General features: G+C 46.2%; 1 protein-coding gene across 1 annotated transcript in view; it reads left to right on the top strand.

Moving 5' to 3' along the window:
- LOC306936458 (transmembrane protein 184B-like) overlaps positions 1 to 8,295 on the top strand; it is a 28,592-nt gene extending 20,297 nt beyond the window's left edge. The window contains exons 7-10 of the mRNA XM_079519951.1: positions 2,468 to 2,637; positions 4,225 to 4,419; positions 7,850 to 8,163; positions 8,236 to 8,295. Coding sequence (XP_079376077.1) covers positions 2,468 to 2,637; positions 4,225 to 4,419; positions 7,850 to 8,079 — 595 coding nt within the window. The 3' untranslated portion in view covers positions 8,080 to 8,163; positions 8,236 to 8,295. The remainder of the gene's footprint in view (positions 1 to 2,467; positions 2,638 to 4,224; positions 4,420 to 7,849; positions 8,164 to 8,235) is intronic.
- The last annotated feature ends 6,414 nt before the right edge of the window (positions 8,296 to 14,709 follow it).

Below are 14,709 nucleotides of genomic sequence, written 5' to 3'. Positions count from 1 at the left end.
TCATAACACCTTTATGACCAGTATGTTAGCCACCACCACCACACAGGCACACATGCATTCATAACACCTTTATGACCAGTATGTTAGCCACCACCACCACAGGCACACATGCATTTATAACACCTTTATGACCAGTATGTTAGCCACCACCACCACCACCACACAGGCACACATGCATTTATAACACCTTTATGACCAGTATGTTAGCCACCACCACCACCACCACCACACATGCATTCATAACACCTTAATGACCAGTATGTTAGCCACCACCACACAACCACACATGCATTCATAACACCTTAATGACCAGTATGTTAGCCACCACCACACAACCACACATGCATTCATAACACCTTTATGACCAGTATGTTAGCCACCACCACACAGGCACACATGCATTCATAACACCTTTATGACTAGTATGTTAGCCACCACCACCACACAGGCACACATGCATTCATAACACCTTAATGACCAGTATGTTAGCCACCACCACACAACCACACATGCATTCATAACACCTTAATGACCAGTATGTTAGCCACCACCACACAACCACACATGCATTCATAACACCTTTATGACCAGTATGTTAGCCACCACCACCACCACAGGCACACATGCATTCATAACACCTTTATGACCAGTATGTTAGCCACCACCACCACACAGGCACACATGCATTCATAACACCTTTATGACCAGTATGTTAGCCACCACCACACAGGCACACATGCATTCATAACACCTTAATGACCAGTATGTTAGCCACCACCACACAACCACACATGCATTCATAACACCTTAATGACCAGTATGTTAGCCACCACCACACAACCACACATGCATTCATAACACCTTTATGACCAGTATGTTAGCCACCACCACCACCACAGGCACACATGCATTCATAACACCTTTATGACCAGTATGTTAGCCACCACCACCACACAGGCACACATGCATTCATAACACCTTTATGACCAGTATGTTAGCCACCACCACCACCACACAACCACACATGCATTCATAACACCTTTATGACCAGTATGTTAGCCACCACCACCACACAACCACACATGCATTCATAACACCTTTATGACCAGTATGTTAGCCACCACCACCACACAGGCACACATGCATTCATAACACCTTTATGACCAGTATGTTAGCCACCACCACCACACAGGCACACATGCATTCATAACACCTTTATGACCAGTATGTTAGCCACCACCACCACACAGGCACACATGCATTTATAACACCTTAATGACCAGTATGTTAGCCACCACCACCACACAGGCACACATGCATTCATAACACCTTTATGACCAGTATGTTAGCCACCACCACCACACAGGCACACATGCATTCATAACACCTTTATGACCAGTATGTTAGCCACCACCACCACACAGGCACACATGCATTCATAACACCTTTATGACCAGTATGTTAGCCACCACCACCACACAGGCACACATGCATTCATAACACCTTTATGACCAGTATGTTAGCCACCACCACAGGCACACATGCATTCATAACACCTTAATGACCAGTATGTTAGCCACCACCACCACACAGGCACACATGCATTCATAACACCTTTATGACCAGCCGTCTCCTTTGACATGACGGCTGCTTTGAGTCATCATTTTGATAGACACTTTCATAGGTTTTTTTTTTGGTTGAGCTTTTGAAACGTTCTCACTAGCTATTGAAAAATAGCAGATCTATAAGCTCATAGCGTGGCACCGAGTGCCGCGCTACAAGCTTGTAGATCTGCTATTTTTGAAAAATCATGAAAATGTTGTGCAAATCTTTCAGAGCGAACTCAAATCTTTGCTTCTGGGGGGGGGGGGTCCCTGGAACAACATATTTTCAGATGGGGGTTGGCGGCCAATTACATATAATCTTTCGGGTCCTCGACATGAAATACTTTGAAAACCACTGACATAGAAACATTTGGTTTTTCTGAAAACTGTCATGATTTGGAAGACATTCTTCAGAATCATCCTCAGGTCTAAATGGGTTTAACAAAATTGGTGTTTCAAGCATTATGTTATACTTTAGCTATTGAAAAATAGCAGATCTACAAGCTCATAGCGCGGCACCGAGTGCCGCGCTATGAACTTGTAGGTCTGCTATTTTTTAAAAATCGTGAAAATGTGGCGCAAATCTTTGAATATATATTCTTTCAAAGTGATTGTTTTTAACTCGGGTCTGAATGGGTTTAAAAGGCTTAACTTCTCCATGTGTCTGTGTCTGTGTCTCCGTGTGTCTGTGTCTGTGTCTCCGTGTGTCTGTCCCTCCGTGTGTCTGTGTCTGTGTCTCCGTGTGTCTGTCCCTCCATGTGTCTGTGTCTCCGTGTGTCTGTCCCTCCATGTGTCTGTGTCTGTGTCTCCGTGTGTCTGTGTCTGTGTCTCCGTGTGTCTGTGTCTGTGTCTCCGTGCTCCAGCGTGGCCAGCGGGTACCTGTATGTGACCATCATCTACAACATCTCTGTCAGCCTGTCCCTCTACGCTCTCTTCCTCTTCTACTTCGCCACGCGGGACCTGCTCGTCCCCTACAGTCCCGTGCTCAAGTTCTTCATGGTGAAGTCGGTCATTTTCCTGTCCTTCTGGCAGGGTGAGCAAACCGTATCCACCTTTTTCATATATAGCCCATAAGTCTTTGCGTTTGTGTGTGCAGTGCACAGAGCCATCTAATAGAAGAGTTACGATATTGAGGGGGAAGAAACCGAGCGCTCGAGCGCTGTTCATGCAGCCTTGAACTGAGCCAAGCTGGAGTTGGAAATGTATTGTTTTCAACGAGGGCTTTTCCTTTTTCTAATTCATTCTCTAAGTTTTCTAAGTAATTTCACAGGCTAAAACGTTTGGGAACCACTGATCACTTCATGGGGCTTCAGTCCAATGGCGGCTCTCCTACATAGACTTCTATTGGCTTCAGTCCAATGGCGGCTCTCCTACATAGACTTCTATTGGCTTCAGTCCAATGGCGGCTCTCCTACATAGACTTCTATTGGCTTCAGTCCAATGGCGGCTCTCCTACATAGACTTCTATTGGCTTCAGTCCAATGGCGGCTCTCCTACATAGACTTCTATTGGCTTCAGTCCAATGGCGGCTCTCCTACATAGACTTCTATTGGCTTCAGTCCAATGGCGGCTCTCCTACATAGACTTCTATTGGCTTCAGTCCAATGGCGGCTCTCCTACATAGACTTCTATTGGCTTCAGTCCAATGGCGGCTCTCCTACATAGACTTCTATTGGCTTCAGTCCAATGGAGGCTCTCCTACATAGACTTCTATTGGCTTCAGTCCAATGGAGGCTCTCCTACATAGACTTCTATTGGCTTCAGTCCAATGGAGGCTCTCCTACATAGACTTCTATTTGGGGACAACAAATAGGGACAAGTCCTGGACCGGAAGTAGGCAGAAATGCATTGGACCCAGGCAACAGCCCAGCTTCAATGATCTTAAATTAGGGATGTGTAAATGTGTCCTAAATGAAAAAAGATTTGTATAATTCAATATTAACGATTAATCGATTAATCGTTTGGGGGGGGACTTTCTCTTTTTAATATTTTTTTAATAAGGGTCCAGTGTTGAGCCAATTGATCACCATAGCAACCTCAGCCTAGGCCTAATTAGGTAAATTCCCAACACCTGCTAAATCCTCCAAACCTGTATCTTGATTGGAATCAATCTCCACTCACACTCAGTCACTCACACTCCTCTCAGTCATGCAGCTACACAGACACATCCCAGGCACACTTTGGTAGGCCTATAGCCCTGTCCTGTTTGGATGACAATATTGCCTTTCCAACAGATTTTCATTACAAAATATATATATATCGATTATCGATTATTAATTTTCATAATCGATTTCGGGTCCTATTAACGATAATCGATTAATCGATTAATCGGACCCATCCCTATCTTAAATCCCTTTATTTTAGATTGTTTTTTAGTAATAGTACAACATAAACATTACAGAGACTTTAGTTGTCACTGTACAATACTTTAAAACAGTTGGCATGTTGCACACATGCCTAAAATTGTTCTTATTTGCGCCGCCCTCGTTGAAAACAATGTATTTCAAACTCCAGCTTGTCATCAGTTTCTGCCCCCTCAATGTCATAACTCTTCTATTCGATGGCTTTGGTTTTAGTTAACTATAATAACCTTGTTTCACTCCCTTATTACTCTATCCAGGAATGCTGCTGGCCATCCTGGAGAAGTGTGGCGCCATCCCTAAGATCAAGTCCGCCGAGGTGTCGGTGGGAGAGGGCACCGTCGCAGCAGGCTACCAGAACTTCATCATCTGCATCGAGATGTTCTTTGCTGCCGTGGCTTTGCGCCACGCCTTCACATACAAGGTCTACATGGACAAGAGGCTGGACTCCTATGGTAAGAGTGGAGAGTGTATCAAAGTCATACGATTTGTCTCACACGTTACCGCAGTGAAATTTGTTCTCCGCATTTGACCCATCTCTTGGAGCAGTGAGCCGCAGCCAAGGAGCGCTGAGCTGCAGCCGTGCCGCGCTCTGGAATCATTTGATTAGTAGATTTGATCCCCCAATCCAACCCTTTGATGCTGAGTGCCAAGCAGGGAGGCATTGGGTCCCATTTTTACAGTCTTTGGTATGACCCGGCTGGGGAACCCCGACCTCCCAGTTTCAGGGCGGACACTCTAACCACAAGGCCACTGTCTGGTCTATGGAATGTGTAATTTGCGTATCGAGTGTGTGGGAAACATAGGGAAGAGGGAGAGGGAGTCAGTCCGAGTCACCGGTGTTGATTTCGTCGAAAAATGTTCGTCGACTACCATTTTTCACTGGCGGAAATTAAACGAAAACTAAGCTATGATGACTAAAACTAAGACTAAATATATACTGACAATCACAACAAATGAAAACTAGGATGAAACTATGTTAGGAAGGGACTAGTGGACAAGAGATCCAGTATAATAAGTCATTTTACACTTGGTTGCATGCTGAAAATAGCAGATACACAAGCTCACAAGCTGTGAGGTTGTAGATCGGCTATTTTCAGCAAATGTAAAAACAGTCATTACGACGGCATCAAGGCCCACCAAAATACATTGTAGTCGACTAAATCAACTGTAGATTTAGTCGACTAAAATCTTAGGAAATGTAGTCGACTAAAACTAGACTAGCACTAAAACATTCCAGGTGACTGAAACTAAATAAAAACTATTGACCATGACTAAAACTAAACTTAATCAACACTGATGGTAAGAGTGGAGAGTGTATGGAATGTGTATTTGCGTATTGAGTGTGTGGAAAACACACTCAGGGAGAGGGATTGGGAGTCAGTCCGAGTCACCCACACTCAAGTCTTCACTTACAAAAACAATGTATTTAAAGCACAACGTTTCGGTCACTCGGACCTTCTTCAGGTGTTGCACTCTTCCCTATTGCAGGGGTTCTCAACGTTTTTGGCCGGGGACCCCCGAAAATGCTTTGGCAACGTCTCGGGACCCCCGCCCCGCCCCCTCCCGACCCCCAATATAAATTGACTGCTACAATAACCTTAAACCATTTTGGGCGGGAACCCCTTTTGGTGTTTTAAGCATTGTTATAATTTAGCTATTTAAAAATAGCAGATCTACAAGCTCATAGCGCACCAGTCTGCTATTTTTGAAAAATCGTGTTTAAAAAAAAATAAAACTCTTTTTTTTTTCTTTTTTTTTTGAAAATAATTTGGGGACCCCCTAAAATAATTTAGCGACCCCCCGAGGGGTCGCAACCCACGGGTTGAGAACCCCTTCCCTATTGGTTCCATTATTCAAGTTAATTACTATAAACGCACGTGTCTGTCGCCGCAGGTGTGCAACAGGACTTTTCTCTTCGCATTGACTGTGGGGAAAATGATAACAAAGTGCTTTGTGAATCGGAAAAAAAAGCTCGTAGCCAGCTGTCATGGCGTTTTGTATAATTGCAATTATATAATTGTCTGCTTTCACGAAAGGTTTTGTGGGATTTATTGCTCATTTTTGCGCGGTGCAGCCGCTCCTATGCACAGCGTTGTGTGTATGTATGTCCGTTTAAGCACGGAATGTGTTTGTAGCACAGAATGTGATGATTTGATTGGCTGATGATGACGTTCTCATCATCATACTACGTCGTCGGCATGACGAAAGTAGTCTTGCGTTACCAGACTGTTGCCTCTCGCAATTCCCAAATGCTTTCATCATACAGTCTGGAGCAACAGAACAGCTGTCATGAGTCAAATATAAAGCCTCCTCCCCACTTCTGTTTCGTCTTCACAGTCGCACAAATGTATCCTAATAGCTTGTTGCTTAGCAGAAAAGGAAATACAAAAATAAGCTCTAAAGATATTTTAAAATATATTTTCGTGAACTGAAATGGCAGCTTCCTCACTCGGATTTCGGGAGGTGTAGTTCCAGACTCTATATAGCATTCGGAGATTGTGGAATAGTTGTCTGGCTACGCGAGACTATGACGAAAGGCACCGCTCACTTCACACGAGTGTGATTTATTTCCTTTAGTCTTTCAGTACTGACCTTTGCTGTCTCTTTTTCTTCCTGCGATTATTTTCATTCCCTATCTATCTTTCAACACTGTTCTGCTCCTCTGAATATGGTTTGGAGTAATCTTTTCCTCCGTTTTCTTCTTCCATTCCTCTCTTTTCTTTTTCTCCCTTTTCTCCATTTTCTCCTTTTCCACTTTCTGTGTCGTCTCTCTGTGCTGTGCTAAAAGGCTCGTTTCCTATCTATGGACAGTTCGGTAAGTTTGTCTCCATTGTGACCGTTCTTTATGCTTGCTTCTTAAGTTCTTTGTCTTCAGTTGTGGTCTTTGGGCATTTGCTCGACACAGAGGTATATCAGTTCAAATTCAGACAATTCCCACGTTAATTAGTTATATACATTTTATATATTATTACTCCACACATTTTGTTTTTTAATGCATGGTCGTTGTGGTTTTGTTTTTGTTTTGTTTACCGTTCATGGATGCGAGACTGTCGACATTGTTTTAGTTCACTTTTGTGTGTGAGCATCATTTTTGTTGGTTCATTCATGCAGGCTCAATGGTTTGTTCAGTCGATGGGTCTGAGCACACTTTAGATTCCATGCGCGGACAGAAGAAGCTGTGTTTTGCGTCATTTCCGTTTTTTTTAGACAGCTGGTGGATGGAAACAGCTGGTGGACTGGCGGACTGGCCAGATTCCCGGAAAAGCTTGCCCCAGGGTGGATGGGTGGAGCTTCATTTCCATCCACCAGCTGTCTAAAAACCTGGAAATTACGTAAAAGACAGCTTCTTCTGTCCGCGCATGGAAGTTCAAGTGTGCCCAGGCTGAATGCATTCCCCACTCTTTCAATTTTGTCCATCCTTCGCTCCACCAATGGAACTAATGCAGCTAGAGGCGGGATCAAGGCAGGACTGTGTATGCCTTGATCCCGCCTCTAGCTGCCGCTGATTGGCCAGGCCGTTTGGTGGCCGGTGCATCGACTCTGCCTGAGAGTTCCCAGATGGGAGCAGGAGGGGGGGAACCCAGTGTACTCTCTGCTGCCCCATCTGGCGGAGTCAGGTTAGTCGTTAGTCGCGTTAGAATTAATCATACCTCCCGTTGTTGTCGATCGCCTCGGGAGTGTTTCGGCTACATCTAGCTACTTCAGCTACATCCGTGATATGGCGCCTGGTGCGTCACTAAATGTGTTCCGTTGCTACAAATCGCTGGGCGCTCTGATTTGATGGTCCTAAATACCCCCGGGCGTTTAACGTGTTAACATTGTTTCCCTACTGATACTCCTCTCTCTCTCTCTCTCTCTCTCTCTCCCTCTAAACGTCCACAGGTCGCTGTGCCCCTATGAAGAGCATCTCCAGCAGCCTGAAGGAGACCATGAACCCTGGAGACATGGTCCAGGACGCCATCCATAACTTCTCCCCGGCGTACCAGCAGTACACCCAGCAGTCCACCCTGGAGCAGTGCGGAGGCCCGCCGCTCTCCCGCAGCCACAGCAACGTCAGCGCGCGGGGAGACAACGAGAAGACCCTGTTACTCAGCTCTGACGACGAGTTCTGAGACAGACACGTCGCGCACAGTGCGCACACACTTAAAACCCATTCTGGACGGTCGGGAACCCTTTTTTGGTGTTTTAAGCATTATGTTATGCTTTAGCTATTGGAAAAATAGCAGATCTACAAGCTCATAGCGCGGCACTCGGTGCCGCGCTACGAGCTTGTGGATCTGCTATTTTTTGAACGATCATGAAAATGAGGCGCACATTTTTGAATATATGCTTGCAGACTAGAGCAGAACGTTTTTAACTCAAATCTTTGCTTCTGGGGGTTCCCTGGAACATCATATTTTTAGTTGGGGGGGGGGGGGGGGGGGGGGGGTCCGGCGGCCAAATACATATAATATTTGGGGGTCATGAAAACGTTTGAGCACCACTGACATAGACGCACACGTTTTTTCAGAAAACTGTCAGGATTTAGAAGACATTTTTTGAATCTGGTCTCAGGTCTTAATGGGTTAAAGGCTGGATTACACACACACACACACACACACACACACACACACACACACACACACACACACACGCGCACGCACACACACACACACACACACACACACACACACACACACACACACACACACACACAGTATACATACAACCAACTCAAATTAGACTTTCATCACGTACGTATAGTATGTGACACAAATGTGTTTTTTTTATTGCTGCCTAAACAAGAAGAGCAAAACTATCCCCCCCCCCCCCCCCCCCCCCCCCCCCCCCCCCCCCCTGCTTAGATAACTATATCACATTGTGAGCCTCTCTGCTTCTGAGGGGGGGTGGGGTGGGGTGGGGTGGGGGGGGGGAGAAATCTGGGAGCATGACGAGGGTCAGGAGATTGAACTTAGTATGGTAAAAGAGAATAGAATCATTCAAAAAGCATTTGACTTTGTCACCGCCGTGCGTTTTGGTTGATTCAAGTGATTCATTGGCATTGCCGTTGCATTATGTTGCTCCCATGCGGCTGGTTGCATTAAATGATTCATTCCCTTAAACATCACCCAGTATCTTTCTACAGTATACGTACTGTCTGTAGGCCGATGTGCAAAAGCTAATGTGATTCAATACAGTTTAAATACGTGGCATTGATGGCTGCACTCTAAATTAACCCAAAATGTCAGGATTAGAGAAGACATTTTTATTTATTTCGACGTCAGGTCTAAATGCGTTAAAATTAACAGCGGGTTATGACAGATATTATGCTAGATCATGTGGAGCAAGTGCCAGCTTCACTTCAAACCACGTGGCATCCCCCATCCTGGAGTGTTGCACAGTGATGTGTACTACACCCACAGTGATATGTACACCCACAGTGAGGGTACACCCACAGTGATATGTACACCCACAGTGAGGGGTCACCCACAGTGAGGGTACACCCACAGTGATGTGTACTACACCCACAGTGATATGTACACCCACAGTGAGGGGTCACCCACAGTGAGGGGTCACCCACAGTGAGGGTACACCCACAGTGATATGTACACCCACAGTGAGGGTTTACCCACAGTGATGTGTACACCACACCCACAGTGAGGGTTCACCCACAGTGAGGGTTTACCCACAGTGATGTGTACACCACACCCACAGTGAGGGTTCACCCACAGTGAGGGGTCACCCACAGTGAGGGTTCACCCACAGTGATATGTACACCCACAGTGAGGGGTCACCCACAGTGAGGGGTCACCCACAGTGAGGGTTCACCCACAGTGATATGTACACCCACAGTGAGGGGTCACCCACAGTGAGGGGTCACCCACAGTGAGGGGTCACCCACAGTGATGTGTACACCACACCCACAGTGAGGGGTCACCCACAGTGAGGGTTCACCCACAGTGATATGTACACCCACAGTGAGGGGTCACCCACAGTGAGGGGTCACCCACAGTGAGGGGTCACCCACAGTGAGGGGTCACCCACAGTGAGGGGTCACCCACAGTGAGGGGTCACCCACAGTGAGGGTTCACCCACAGTGAGGGGTCACCCACAGTGAGGGTTCACCCACAGTGATGTGTACACCACACCCACAGTGAGGGTTCACCCACAGTGATGTGTACACCACACCCACAGTGAGGGTTCACCCACAGTGATGTGTACACCACACCCACAGTGAGGGTTCACCCACAGTGATGTGTACACCACACCCACAGTGAGGGGTCACCCACAGTGAGGGTTCACCCACAGTGATGTGTACACCACACCCACAGTGAGGGGTCACCCACAGTGAGGGTTCACCCACAGTGATGTGTACACCACACCCACAGTGAGGGGTCACCCACAGTGAGGGGTCACCCACAGTGAGGGTTCACCCACAGTGAGGGGTCACCCACAGTGAGGGTTCACCCACAGTGATGTGTACACCACACCCACAGTGAGGGTTCACCCACAGTGATGTGTACACCACACCCACAGTGAGGGTTCACCCACAGTGATGTGTACACCACACCCACAGTGAGGGTTCACCCACAGTGATGTGTACACCACACCCACAGTGAGGGGTCACCCACAGTGAGGGTTCACCCACAGTGATGTGTACACCACACCCACAGTGAGGGTTCACCCACAGTGATGTGTACACCACACCCACAGTGAGGGTTCACCCACAGTGATGTGTACACCACACCCACAGTGAGGGTTCACCCACAGTGATGTGTACACCACACCCACAGTGAGGGGTCACCCACAGTGAGGGGTCACCCACAGTGAGGGGTCACCCACAGTGAGGGGTCACCCACAGTGAGGGGTCACCCACAGTGAGGGGTCACCCACAGTGAGGGTTCACCCACAGTGAGGGTTCACCCACAGTGAGGGGTCACCCACAGTGAGGGGTCACCCACAGTGAGGGGTCACCCACAGTGAGGGGTCACCCACAGTGAGGGGTCACCCACAGTGAGGGGTCACCCACAGTGAGGGTTCACCCACAGTGAGGGTTCACCCACAGTGAGGGGTCACCCACAGTGAGGGGTCACCCACAGTGAGGGTTCACCCACAGTGAGGGGTCACCCACAGTGAGGGGTCACCCACAGTGAGGGGTCACCCACAGTGAGGGGTCACCCACAGTGAGGGTTCACCCACAGTGAGGGGTCACCCACAGTGAGGGGTCACCCACAGTGAGAGGTCACCCACAGTGAGGGGTCACCCACAGTGAGGGGTCACCCACAGTGAGGGGTCACCCACAGTGAGGGGTCACCCACAGTGAGGGGTCACCCACAGTGAGGGGTCACCCACAGTGAGGGTACACCCACAGTGAGGGGTCACCCACAGTGAGGGTACACCCACAGTGAGGGGTCACCCACAGTGGGGGGTCACCCACAGTGAGGGGTCACCCACAGTGATATGTACACCCACAGTGAGGGGTCACCCACAGTGAGGGGTCACCCACAGTGAGGGGTCACCCACAGTGAGAGTTCACCCTCGCAACTCCTTCCCAATTCTGCCTTCTTTACCGAAGCGTTGCCAAATAGAGGGAGGGATATCTTGTCCCAGCCCACAAGATGTCCTTCTATTATAAAGGGATTTATCGGCGAGGCCCTTGAATTACTGGGCCTTATTTTAATATATGTTTTTGCCACAAATTATTCTTTCTTATGTTTTATTACCTTAAAAGGTACTTCATCATGTGAAACTAGCCTCTTGAAGAGCTGTATATTGCAGAGATATTATGTTTTGAGTACAACACACGTGTAAATGTTGTTTTGTGTATATTCACTTGACCAAGAGCTTGCAATTCTATGATTCCAGCTGTTGTGTTTCTTGGGATTTCTGCCCTGAATTTGATGAAGTATAGTGTTGTTGACAAAGGTCACTGCTGAGTAGTGACCTTTGGCAGAGAGATTTGAGTGTGTACAAGCGGGTGGATGGATGGGTGCAAGCACAGCACCCTTGCGGCTGACAGATTAACCTCTCTACTGAGCTCACCCAGTGGGCATTATGTGTGGCACCGATCGAGCATGCTCCTGCTGGCACCATTAATAACTGTACCAACTCCACAGACTCGTTTGTGACAGTCACAGTTACATAAATACATACATAATACATAAATATTCCTAATTGAGCTTCATGGGATATATTGGTTATATAGATTGGACCTCATGCCTCGTAGTTTGACACCCCCTGTGAGCAGTGGCGTGCACAGACAAGACACTAGGTGGTGCTAGAGCACCTGCCCTTTGCCCTCTGGACAGCAATGTGCCCTTTTGAAAAAATAAAAATATATATTTTTTAAGGCAACCGGCCGGTTCCACGCGCTGCACAAGGTGCCCTTTTTCCACTTGAGCACCTGCCCCTCTAAATGTCTGTGCACGCCACTGCCCCGTAAGCCCATGATATTATAGGTTCATGCTCAATACGTATATTCACTGATGTGGCCATTAGAATGTGAAAGTGGTTATTATTGGCTTTGTTGCTGAAGCCCTACAACTGTGGCCAAGATTTAATAGTGGGGTATATATGCGAATAATAGACTACAGTGATACTTGCTAGCTGCGTGCGACATTTTCCCAAGTGACCAAAGGCCTTAATGCTGAGGCTTTGTGTGCACTCAGGTACAGGATCTAAACGCATTTCATGAGAACATATTGTCTGACTTGCCAGCTCACTCACGGTCCTGGGACGGTACTTACTAAAGCCTTGGAACTCCCTTTAACCCAATTTGGGCGGGAACCCCTTTTGGTGTTTTAATCATTAAACTTTAGCTATTGAAAAATCGCAGATCTACAAGCTCATAGCGCGGCACCGAGTGCCGCGCTATGAACTTGTAGGTCTACAATTTTTGAAAAATCGTGAAAATGTGGCCCAAATCTTTGAATATATATATATTCTTTCAGATCTTTGCGTCCCTGGAACAACATATTTTCAGATGGGGTGTCGGCGGCCAAATTCAGATAATTCTGGGGGTCTTTGACATGCAAAAGGTTGAGAACCACTAACATAGAAACATGAGTTTTTGAAGAAAACTGTCAGGATTTAGAAGAGATTTGTAGAATTGTCCTCAGGTCAAAATGGGCTAACACACTTTAATAATAAACACCTTCCCACAGACACACTTTCAAGAGCTCCAGGGCAGCTGGTTATTCATCATGCTAAACCCATTCAAAGCCTAAAATCTCAGATAGCCTATAGCAATATAATGGAAAGCTGTGGCTTTATACTGGTTTTAAACATACCATTGGCTTTAGTGATATTGAATATGAGATTGGAATTCAATGCCTTAACTTTACTTCAACCCCACCAAGCAGGTAAAAAGCATATCACGCTCATGCATTTTGATCACGCATTGTTGATCCGTTTTGATACTGTGTGATCAAAATAAAGTTGTATCTTGATTACAAAAAGCTGAATATATTATTATACCAGAATGGAAAGGATTGTAAATAAGGTTTAAAATATACACTGCAAAAATGTTACTGATTATTATTATAATATTAATGGTTTACTATACTTCTGTTTTGTATTTTTCCATTTCTTCATTATGCCGTTTTACTCTTGTTTTATACTTTGATTCATTTGTATATTAGTATTGTTATTATTATCTCTTAGGTTTTGATGCTATTTGTCTTTGTTGATGTTGAACAAATAATAAAATGATAAAAGACAAATGAAGACGTGTGCATATTCCTTTTCATGGTTTTCTACAGCAGTGGTTCCCAAAGTGGGGTCCGGGGACCCCCAAGGTTCCTTGAGGGAGTTCCAGGGGGTACCCAGCTAAATGATAGTTTGGAACCAAATGGGCCCTTATGGGTCTGTAACTCTGAGAATGTACAAATGGAACCAAATGGACCCTAACGGGTCCATTTGGTTCCATTTGTACACTCTCAGAGTTAAATTAACATTGATTTTACAATATAAATTGGGGTCTCAGAGATAGAAATGCTATTAAATGGGGGTCCGTAGACTAATGCATGTCAAACTGAGGGTCCTTGAATTAAACAGGTTGAGAATCACTGCTAGAGACATAAAAATCTTCTCTTATGGGGGTCCCTGGCATGTCTTTTCACATGGGGGTCCCTGGCATGTCTTTTCACATGGGGGTCCCTGGCATGTCTTTTCACATGGGGGTCCCTGGCATGTCTTTTCAAAAGGGGGTCCGCAGGTTAATTAGTGTCAATTTGGGGGTCCTTGACATGAAAACGTTTGGGAACCACTGTTCTACAGCATGCCCTAACAAGACAGGTCAGGTTTTGGGTTCAAGGGAGACATCAAATGTCTCGTTTGGGTCTCGAGACCAAAGGTTTGGCCACCATTGAACTAGACCACCAATGCTGATATATTTGAGTGGTGCAACCACTCCTATAGACAGCTATGTGTGTGGCTGTGTTGTGTCCCTGGGTCCGAGCACGATAATAGCGTTTGTTCACCACCACGTGTCACTGTTGCACAGCCTACCTAACACACAGACACACACAGGCCAGGGAGGAGGGACTTGTACAGTACAGTACAGTACAGTACAGTACAGTACAGTACAGTACAGTACAGTACAGTACAGCACCACTCACTTCAGATGGGTCTGATTTTTGTATATATAAAATATAATACTATATGAGTGGTTGTTAGTGCAAAATATTTAAAACATCAATATAAAGCATAGAATTAGAATGATTACTATCAGAATACAGAGCTTTTTTTTAATAACACAACCT

The sequence above is a fragment of the Electrona antarctica genome (genome assembly GCF_951216825.1).
Source record: "Electrona antarctica genome assembly, chromosome: 14".
Taxonomy (NCBI): domain Eukaryota; kingdom Metazoa; phylum Chordata; class Actinopteri; order Myctophiformes; family Myctophidae; genus Electrona; species Electrona antarctica.
The sequence above is the reverse complement of the archived record's forward strand: the minus strand, read 5'-3'. Positions and strand labels throughout refer to the sequence as shown.